This window comes from Piliocolobus tephrosceles, unplaced genomic scaffold, assembly GCF_002776525.5.
Source record: "Piliocolobus tephrosceles isolate RC106 unplaced genomic scaffold, ASM277652v3 unscaffolded_36517, whole genome shotgun sequence".
NCBI classification, from domain to species: domain Eukaryota; kingdom Metazoa; phylum Chordata; class Mammalia; order Primates; family Cercopithecidae; genus Piliocolobus; species Piliocolobus tephrosceles.
The window spans coordinates 4,808-16,046 of record NW_022320440.1 but is presented as its reverse complement, the minus strand read 5'-3'; the positions used below and the strand labels follow the sequence as shown (position 1 = coordinate 16,046).

At 46.8% G+C, this 11,239-nt stretch overlaps 1 protein-coding gene across 1 annotated transcript; it reads right to left on the bottom strand.

Annotated features, from left to right (window-relative positions):
• LOC113222927 (complement C1s subcomponent-like) lies at positions 1-9,074 on the bottom strand (the record flags this gene model as incomplete). The annotated part of the gene is made up of 11 exons (XM_026452499.1): positions 1-897; positions 2,223-2,297; positions 2,973-3,101; positions 3,627-3,705; positions 4,115-4,230; positions 4,778-4,931; positions 5,488-5,687; positions 6,413-6,538; positions 7,740-7,917; positions 8,123-8,330; positions 8,909-9,074. Coding segments are annotated over 11 exons (2,228 nt in total), but the record flags the coding sequence as incomplete, so codon positions are not given.
• Positions 9,075-11,239: the final 2,165 nt, after the last annotated feature.

The following is an 11,239-nucleotide window of genomic DNA, read 5'->3' as shown; positions in this document are numbered from 1 at the left end:
TGTCTTCCTTTAGTCATGATGAAATAATGAGAATATCATAAGGAATAGAAAGCAATGCATTGGTCACGCCTCTTGGAGAGGCTGGTGGGATGTATCTGGATTAATCCTTACTAGGGGTGCTATTTTCCTGCATAGTCTTCTTTATCCAGTCAACATAGTTCTGTACCCGTGTGTAGAGCCCATAGGTCCCACACTGGGGTCCCCAGGACACCAGGCCAGCTACGTAGAATTTGGTCTTGTCATTGGGATCCTGTACAGCAAAGGCCCCACCACTGTCCCCTTTACAGCTATCCATGCCCTTCTCTCCTCCAGCACAGATCATGTTAGGAGTGAAAACATAGGCCCCTGCATCTGCTTTGGGTTTTTCCACTTTCACTTCTCTGCACTTTCTTAAAGGAGCTACAGGTAACGTTGCCGCTTTGAGGCGAAGAGCGCGATCTCTTTTCTCTGTTCGGCCCCAGCCTGAGATCAGTCCCAGGTCCCCATCCATGAGGTTGTAGTCGGAAGAGGTGCCTGGTAGGCAGATGGGGGCGACGGTGGGTCCCATTTTCACTGGGTCTTTCAGCTGCACCAGTGCAATGTCATTATCAAAATTTGTTCGTGCTTCTGGGACTTCCAGCAGCTTCCATCCCGGATGAATAAACACACGCTCAGGAATGAGCATCTTGGACTTTGCCAGCCGTGAGGTCTGCACCGAGGTGGACCCAACATACATTGTTGGCTCCTGGTTTCCCTCCACAACATGAGCTGCCGTCAGCACCCAGTACTCATCAATGAGCGCTCCACCAGCCCACGGGTTGTCAAAGAAGACTTGCCAGGGGAAGTTTTTAATATCTGCATCGGATCCGCCAATTATCCTCTGTTTTCCTTCAAAGGGTTCTCTGGGGACTCCACAGACTAGGAAGTAAAAAAAAAAAAAAAAAAAAAAAAAACACAGGGAAGGAGCAAGAAATGATACTGGCTTCCTGCAAATCCTCCAACCACTCAAATAATTTTACTTGCTAGGTTGCAGGGTTCTCTAGTACGAAATGGTTAATCCTATTTGGTCAACAAGCTCAATACCTGACCCACCCTGGTCTTACCTAAACACCCCACTTTGCTAATGTCATAGCAGGCTCATGGGAGAGCTCAGTTAACCAGAGACAGTATGTGAATCATTGAGTCCAGATGCACTAGTGCCTCACGCTATTCACAGTGTGACTCACAGCCCCTCTGGGGGCAGGGGTCCCCCTTCCACTTCCCAACTCGGCATGTGAGGCCAGTGCCCAACCAAGAGCCAGTGCTGGAAACCCTTTTCTCACACAGTTGGTGGAGGAGGGAAGCTTTCTGCCTTCTTCAGATGCCCAGATCAAACTTTAATCGCCTTCTTTACTGGAGTCCTAGTTGCAACTGAGTCCCTCCTAGTAAACCACAGGTCAGCCTAGGAAGTAGAGAGGGGTCCCTTCTTTGGCCTTGACCTGTCACTCCCAGTGACTGGTGCCATTACCATTCAGTTATACTAATAACGGAATTCAAGTGAAGCTGCTTACCTAAATCCCTTGCTAGACAGCCTGGAGGGACTCCAAGTTGAGCACAACAGGCTTTGGACTTAGACAGACCTGGGCTCAAAGCCTGCCTTTGCAGCTTGCTAACTCTGCGAACTTGCACCCACCCATTGACCGGTCAAGTAAGACTAATGACACCTAGCTCACAGGGCTGTTACAAGGAAGTGAATGAGATAATAAACACAACAAATAAGCTTGGTCTTTAGTTCTCAGTAACAACCAGGATGGTCTTTATCCTACTGGATTTGCCCCAGCCTTCTGCTACCCAACTCTGATCTTCCTCGTTCCTTGAATTCCTCGATATCTTGCTGCCATATAAACGTTTAATATAATAACTAGGTTATTTAACTAGTCTTGTTTTTGAATGTTGATTACTCACTCTCAGTTTTCAGGCCCTGTTTTTAGCAGTTCTGTATCTTCCCGTTGCAGCTACATTACCAGACACCAACTGTCGCTGGCTGACGCTTATATTTCCTTGCAGTCGGCCTGGCTTCAGTGTAGCTGAGGAGGTTCCCCACGGCCCCAGCAGCCCACGGCACAGTGCTACTGCCACCTCACTGAGCTGGACTCTGGCAGGCCACTGTTCAGTCCTTTCCCAAGAGGGTTACAGCTGCTTTCAGAAGGTGACTCCCATTCACCCATGCCTATCATCTCTCCCCAAGCCTCGGCCCTCCTTACCTGGAACACATTTTGGCAGCTCTGGGCTCAGCGCCTCATTCACCCAGCTCCCATTACTAGCACAGTGATACTGCCCTGGAATAGCACAGAGAACACAGGCCACACTCACCACCACATCTTCCCTCCCTCTTCCATTCTCCCACAGCCTGCCCCATTCTTTCAGAGCCTCAGCTCCTCTGGGATTCAAGTAGTAAATCAGATTAAATAAGCCAGAAAAAAATATCTTCCTCCAATCCCTCAGGCCTCTAGCCCGCCAGGGGAGACAAAGGGAACATCTCCAAAGCAGAAGGAAAGAAGGCATTGGGAAAGTGGGAAAAGAAAATACGAAGCAATGCAGAGAATGTATAGTGTCTCATCCAGCCCTTCATCTAGCACAACCAAAGCCTCCACATCAAGAAAGCCAGTCAGTGTAGCTTGCTGGCTTGAAGCGGAAGGCATTGCTCCTGTGGGCTGTACATGAAATAACTGGTCCAAAGGTGGGTAATCCCATGGAATGGATGTTACAGGGGAATTCCTGCGGCAGCTGTGAAGCTGAGCTGGTGACCTCTATGATGCCCTGTGACTGGTGCTGCCCTGAGCGTGCCCTGCTCTATATGAAAAGTGTATCTTTGGATGAAGCAGCCAAGGGGATGAACAATGTCTGCCCTATCACCTTCATTTGTCTCCAAACTCTCTCTGGCACAGACAGATTATGCTATTTACCCTCCAACACCTTCTCACTCTCTCTCTTCTCCAATAGGAGAAACCTACCATTTCCTCCATTTTCCATGTAGTAATACGGCTCCTCACAAGTGTAGCGGGTGACAGAACCAAACAAAGTGCTCTCTGGGTCTTCAACTTTACCATTCTCAATGGATTCAGGAATGCCACAGTCCACAGCTACCAGACGAAGGAAGGAGAGCGACAGTCAGGACAGCCACGTCCTCCAAGGAAGAGTCAAGGGGCCAGTTTCACCCTCACTGCTTCCCCACCCCATATCCACAGGCACACCTGGGATGAACCTCCCCACACCAGCCTCTCTGTGGCCATCCTCCCCAACTGGCATCTCTCAGCTCTCTGGCCCACTGAGATGCTAACTCAGATGGCCCTGTGAAAGCTGTAGTGAAGAGCCTGGTTCTCAGCGATTGGTGAAGGCCCACTGGAAGCCACAAATGCACCCACGTGGGGCTATTAACTCGACCTATCCCATGGCCCCTTTCTTGGAAAGAAACTTGCCGATCTAGTTGGCCTGGGAACAGATTCGGGGGCTGAACTAGAAAAGCCTCCATGACTGGCTTCCCTTAAAAAACCCAACCCACTCCCTCACATGCCTAAGAGGAAACCATGCATCTGAATTTGGATGTGCTGATCTTTCCATTCTCTCTGAGAGAAAAAGAAAGACTTCCACTTTGAAGAGACACGTACGTTGACATTTCAGTTTGGAATTACTCCACTTTCCATTGCTTTGACAAGTCGAATAGAAAAATGTTGCACCAACACGTCCCTGGAGAATAATAAACATCACCACTTATTTCTGAAGAGAGATATGGGAAACCAAAATCAAAACTGGAATTGATCTCTGGCCTTGGATCAATGAGGAGTCCTCACCACAAGAAGCTTGGGAACATCTCAGCAGACTGACCCAAAGCACCCAGGAGATAAGGCTGACAGATAGCTTTGCCCCAACGTGTCAACCCCCTTCCCCAAGAAGACTGAAGGCAGAGAGAGAATGCCAAGCTGGCGAGGGAGCTCTGTGACTCACAAGGGAGAACTACAGATCTTAAGCGGTCGTGTTTATGGGAAAGGCATTATACCTTGATCACACACTTACGTTGGTAAACAACTGGACAATTTCAGTACACTCATCCTGATCTGGGGCCAGGGATTGGGGAGAAGCCAGGATGGTACTTTACCTGCACAACTTCAAACCCATCCAGACAGGTTATCCGCACCACATCTCTAAACACATATTTTGCCTTCGCAGGCTCCCAAACAGAAGTGGGAGTTTCTTCTTTAGGACAGGGGATTGCTTGAAAGAACAGAAGTTGGGGCAAGAAAAAAACATTACTAAATAGTTGAAGACTCTCATTCTATTTACATCATTCTCACACTTTCTAAAATCATCCAGTTGTCCTCATTCCTGATGCTTAACATTCCAATACAGCAGATGTCTAAAATCATATGGCATTACCAACTAACCACCCCCAAACTGTCTGCACTCTCAGGTCTAGTTAAAAGATTACTAGGGGTTGAGGCATTCCTAGCAACCATTGACTGGTTTAGATTTTCCTGAGGAAGTGAAGTATCTCAGGATACTATCAGAACAACAATCTATCTGTTTTTTGAATTATTGTTGCTTTGTTTTTGTTTTGTTTTAGAGACAAGATTTTGCTCTGTTGCCCAGAGTGGACTCAGACTCCTACTTCCTGGGATTAAGGGATCCTCCTACCTCAGCCTCTCCTGGTAGCTGAGATCACAGGTGCTTCCATTGTGCCTGGATCATCTACCTGCTTTGATCCCACATTGTTTGGGGACTTTGGTATCACCAACCAAAGAGGCACTTCTAGGTTACTCACGATCTCCATGGTAGCGAAGTTTCCAGCCCTTGTTTTGCCCTGTTAGATCAGTTTGGAAGATGATATCAAGAGCATTACTCTTGGTTTCAATATTTAGTGGCCCAGGGAATCCATGACCGCAGTAAGGACCAAATTGCTGATCTCCTGCAACAAACTGAACGAAATGATGAAATCAGAAGAGGGAAAGAACTAAAGGAAAGAGATAAAATTCAGGGGTGGAAGATAAAAATAACAGAGGCATGAAATGTCACATAAAATAAGAAGCAGCAAAATAAGGGTCAGGAGAAAAGATAATTTTATCTTCAGGCTGAGTGCAGTGGCTCACACCTATAATCCCAGCACTTTGGGAGGCTGAGGTGGGAGCATTGCTTGAGGTCGGGAGTTACAGGCCAAACTGAGCAACATAGCAAAAGCCCATCTCTGTAAAAAAATAAATAAATAAATAAATAAATAAATAAATAAATAAATAACAATAAAAATATTAGCTGGGTATGGTGGCTCATGCCTGTGGGCCTAGCTACTCAGGAGGCTGAGGTGGGAGGCTTGCTTGAGTCCAAGAGGCCAAGGTTACAGTGAGCCGTGATTGCACCACTGCACTCCCGCTTGAAAAATAGAGCAAGAACCTGTCTCAAAAAAATTTTTTCTTTGTTTTCAGGGAGACATCTTTTTGTGTAAGTTGAGGGTAGGGGTATTAATCAACTGTCACGCACAACTAAACTGTCAAGGCAGTTTCCCTCTGAGTCAGCTGGTTCCACATCAAAATCTTCTCTCCGCACAGTCACCACCACTTGGAACCCTTCCTCCAGCCGGATCTGGTATTCACACCTTGAGTTCTCTGGATACGGTTTGGGATAATTGGGACTTGCAATCTCCCCAATCAGTGCAGTGAATACATCCCCACTGCAATTAACTAAGAGAGAAAAAGTGAAAGGGAGAATCAAATACGGTGTCAAGCAAAGGAATTCCTGTACTATTCTATGATTCCTTCTCTCAGAAACTGACAGTCCTCCATTCAAACTAACCTGAGATCCCCGCCCTAACTGGAGGGATGCAGCAATTACACATGCAGTACATATCAGCAGGAACACCCAAGCCCTATTAGGTTTCCATCACTTTGCTTAGGATGGAGCCTTTTCTTGTTGTGAACAGCCCCCAGTAGACTCTTTACAGGCATCTATCTCTCTTCTCCAATTAACTAACTTTACCCTGTAGTCTTATCTTCCTCCCTTCTTGTGGCTTCATCTCAGCTTATGAGTAACTAAGAATAGATGCCAGTAGTGAGTGATATAATGGACTCTGTGGACTCAGTGTGGGAGGAGGTTGGAAGGGGGTCGAGAAAACTGCACATTGGGTATAGTGTACACTGCTCAGGTAACAGGTGCAATAAAATCTCAGAATTGACCGCTAAAGAACTCATCTATGTAACCAAGAACCACCAGTACCCCCAAAACTACTGAAATTCTTTAAAATAATAAATAAATAAACAAACAAATAAATAAATTTTAAAATAAAAAAGAAGAAATGCCAAATGAAGGCTGGGCCTAATCGAAGTTGGAAGGGTGGACAAAGCCCTTTCTGAGGCCCCAGTCATTCCAAATCCCAGGGAACATGCAACCCTCTTGATACCAAGCTCACCTCCACAATTCTTCATGTCATCATGGAGGAAATACTCCGGGGGGCAGGAGCAGAAGTAACCACCAATGAAATTGTTGCAGAAGTGGCTACAAGGGGCATCTACAAAATCTGTGCATTCATTTATGTCTACAAAGAGTAGAGAGAGGCTGAGGTCAAGAACAAACACCAAGAAGGCAGAATGAGGTTAAACCCAAAACCTAAGGGTAAGAAAAAGTAGGAAAGGCCTGTTGCTTAAAGATCCCTCTAGGGATCGCATGTCAGGCTGGTTTATTCTATATTACTCTCCTGACATATGATTCCAGGGTTGAACCCTACCACTACACAGCTATATGGGAGCTCGTGTGTGCGTGTGTGCGTGTGTGTGCGTGTGTGTATGTGACAGAGCCTCACTCTCTCACCCAGGCTGGAGTGCAGTGGGGTAATCTCGGCTCACTGCAACCTCCACCTCCTGGGTTCAAGCAAGTCTCATGCCTCTACCTCCTGAGGAGCTGGGAACACAAGCACGCACCACAACACCTGGTTAATATTTTGTATTTTTAGCAGATACAGGATTTCACCATGTTGGTGAGGCTGGTCTTTAACTCCTGGCCTCCAGTGATCCACCCGCCTCAGCCTCCCAAAGTGCTGGGATTATAGGTGTGAGCCACCACATCCAGCCTAGGGAGCTCTTAATGTCAGAGATCCTTGACTTTTCCCATGTACGGAGCATTTCAGCTCCAGGGATGAGACTCTGCAAGATAAACATCATGATAATGCCTTCTGCAAGGAGGAATCAGTACATTCATTGCTTTATATGATGTTGGTCCTTCTATCAAATCTAAACAATAGTTTGGCTTTATGAGATGTCCTAGCTTCATTTTAACCTGGAGAGGGATACAGAAGTACCCAGAATTTGAAGGTTTGAATGCCATATATTGAATGGGTTTAAATACTACACATTCCTCGTGTGATTCTTGGCAAGTTATTAACTTTCCTAGTCTTTATTTTCTTCATCTTTATATGGAGCAAATAACACCTATCTTGAAGGGTTAAAAGTGATGATTGTGTTAAAATAGGAAAAATCCCCGACACATACCCAGTTTACAGTGGCTCTCAATAAATTACTGCGTATTATGTAATATGTGTTATTACCATTATCATCATCACCACTAACATATGATCATGCATTTGAATTTCACAAAAGTGATTTATGGAGGGACCCAGGCCAAGTCAACACTTTTTGTATGAATTACAAACAGAATCCCCATTCAATGTGTTGCTCAGTGGATTTCTCACTTCTAATCTTTTAGCTGGGTCAATAAGGCACATGCAGAAGGGTAAGCCTTACCTGTGGCAACATAGTATGCAGCAAATCCCGTAAAACGCTCTTCATTGGAAAAGTCTGACTTAAAGATCACCTGGAGTTTGTTATATGGGACTTGGAACTCTTCCACAATTGGAGAGTGGGGATTGTTACTGGTCCTCTGTCCACAGAGCCTCCCTTCTTCAATGTCTCCTGACATTATCTAAGAGAAGAGTCAACAACAAAAGCTAGGAAAAGGTAATATTTTGGTATGGAGGTAAGAGAAGGGACAGAGAGAGTAGAACACTTATGCCCCTAGGACTTGACTTCAGTTCACTGTGAGTACAGGTGGCTCTCCCTCCCACATCCTTATTCTACGACCTCAGCCCTGGTCTTCTCTCTCTATTCTTTTTGTGCTTATAACATACCTGCACTGAGTCATATGCACAGTTCTCTGACAGCTCTATGTCCAGATGGGTGAAGTACAGGTGAATCCCATACCCTTCAGGAACTTCTATGTCCCAAGATTTCTCTACCTCACTGGGGTATGCCTGAGGATAGTTAGGGGACAGGATCTCCCCATACATGGTAGGCTCAGCATAAACCCATGCCAAAAGGGAAAACAGGATAATGCACCTGAAAAAAAAGAGGCATAGATTGGCGGGTGACCCAGGCACTAGCAGCCTAGGACAGAAAGCGCTATTTCTCAGAGGCAGAAGAAAGGGGGAAGAAGATAGAGGTAGTCAGTCGGTCGGCCATAGGGGAGAATCTTAGGTCGGAATAAAGAAAAGGCCCAGGTCAAACCAAAACCCAGGCTTCAGATAAGAGCCCCCCACCTTTTATTTTTTTTTCAGACAGGGTCTCACTCTGTCGCCCAGGCTGGAGTGCAGTGGTGCGATCTCAGCTCACTGCAGCCTTGACCTCCGGGCACTCAAGTGTATTTACTACCTCAGCCTTTTGAGTAGCTGGGACCACAGATGACACGCACCACACTGGGCTCATTTTTTTTTTTTTTTTTTTTTTAATAGAGACAGTGTCTCCTTATATTGCCCAGGCTGGTCTCAAAGTCCTGGGCTCAAGCAATGCTCCTGCCTCGGTCTCCTAAAGTGCTGGGATTATAGGTGTGAGCCATCATGCCTGGCCCATGAGCACTTTTCTTGAGAAGATGAAGGGAATAGAGTCTGTGTAACCTCTGGAGATCCTTGATGACTTACCACATCTCTGGCGATTCGTCCGCCCTGGTGAGCTGCCTGTCTCTTGGTCCTGGCTTTCTGGACCTCGGGACTTTGGAGCCTAAGGGGTGGTAGGCCTGGCTGTATTTGTCTGACAAACACAGGCACCTTCTTTGGTGGTGCGGCGTCACCTGGGGCTCAGTGTCACCTTCAAAGGGATAACACACAGGTTAAACAGAGCCATATCACCAACATCGCCGCACGTCACCAGGCCCCTCACACCCTCCCTAGTTCAACCTCAACTAACTTTCTAGACTATAACTAAATTGTATCCTTCCCTCCTTGCCTCTCTGGACTTTCTCCTAATTTTTCTCCAAAGGAATCGAGTACTTTCTCCCAGTTTTCTTCTTCCTCTGTTGTCCTCCACCAGCCCCACCCCGACGGTATCAGTCTCTCTCCTGCCCTCAAGAACAATGCTCCCCTTTCCACTCGGGTTTTCAGCAGTCTTCGTGCATCATGACCATGCATCTAGGACAGCCCCTCTTCTTTAACCATGATCTCCTTATCTCCTCAAGCAGCCCTGTCTGCTGTTTATCATTGCGTGCATCTGCGTTGATGCTCCCAACGCCCACGGACGGAGGCAGGAGCTTCTTTCACTAGGGGAAGTCAGGGGCCTTGGAACAAGCAGTCTGGGACGGAAGTGCTGCCCTGCTGAGGCAGGGTTGCGTGAGGAAGGAGAAAAGGGACAGCCAAATGACAAGGAACGTAAAAACTTCCTCCATTCATTTTCCAGAGTTTCTTTGGGCTTTGTCCCTGCTGCCACCCCCGCTCCCCTGCCAACTTACTGAAAATATAAGCTATCTCCCCACAGTTCCTAGTAAAGTCTTGCTAAAATTGCTTTAACCCTGAAAACAGTGGTAGGTAAAAGGGTGAAGTAGGGGTGGATGGGGTGAGCTTAGGAAAAGTAGGTTGTCTATATTCTGCCTTTTTTAAATTCTGCCTTTGTCACCCTCTATCATTGCCCCAAGCCCTCCTACATGACGTTTTCTGCCTTTCTTTCTTCCTGCATCAAAGCTCTGCTCCTCGTTTGTAAGGATTTTACCTTCAGAAGCTGGTAGGAGCAAGTGGGTCAGTCCCCTGTCTCCTGCCAGTGGGCATGCTGGGCAACCCCTCCGGCCCCCAGGGACAGCAGCACAGGGCCTTGACGCTCCCTCTGCAGGAACCTCCGGTCAGCCTCCCTGTCCGGGTTCTGTTCATAAGAGTGTGCATGTCTGAAATTCCCTGATCTAAACAGAGGGGGCTGGGAGACCATGACATAGGGAAAGAGTAACTCAGCCTTGATCTTGGAGCTCCCTCTGCTTTTGAAACAAGGATAGCATCCTCCTCCCAGGCCTGAGAGGCCTCTATCCAGGGCTCCAAGCGGGAAAGGAGGAATAGGGAATTTCACCGATTGCTTAATGCTATTTTTCAGCCAAAGGGCGTGTTTCTGAGTTTTCAGGGAAGTCAGGTGATTTGTGGGAAAAGGCGGGGATTGGTACCAGGGGAAAAAACCAAACCCAGAAAGCCCAGCCCTCCAAATGTGTGTGAATCATGAATTAAGGGAAAGTAGTTATCAGAAATGCAAGTCATCTCTGCTTTAAAGCAAATGTAATGGTTGATAACGACTTACACCGAGACCCAAGGCGGTATGGCGTGAGGCTGCCTCTTCATAACATCCCTCCACATCCCTTCCAAACATCGAAATTCCACCCCCCAACTGAGCCCCTTTTCAGATCCAACCCAGAGTCCCTTATCCATAACCCTCGGAGCCAGCTGTATTTCGAAATTTTATAGATTTTTTTAAAGCTATGTAGTCCATGGACCCAGTATTAGGTAATACCTCCTCCTCTCCCTCCCTTTATGGACCAGGATAACCCCCTATTAACAAACATTAAGATTTCTGCAGCTAAACAGATTGATCTTATGGTAAGTGGATAACTAAAGATTACAAATTACATCAGTTCCGGTCAGGTTTTGCTGCCAAATTGAGTTTTAGTCCCAAACTTGGAAACAAACAAAAAACGATAGCCAGGTGTTGTGACACACACCTGTAGTCCCAGCTACTCAAGAGGCTGAGGCACGAGGATCACTTGTGTCAGGGAGGTCGAGGCTGCAGGGGGCACCATTGCACTCCAGCCCGGGCAACAGAATGAGATCCCATTACAAAAAAAAAAAAAAGAGAGAGAGAATTTGTTTTCAGAGTCCTTTGGATTTTAGAATTGCAGACAAGGGAATGAGGGGCAGTGCCACTCCACAGAGCCTTCCCTGATCTCAGCTCCCCTTTATGCCCCTTTAGTTGGCTCAGCACTGAGCCTGGAGCCAGAAGACAGGCTC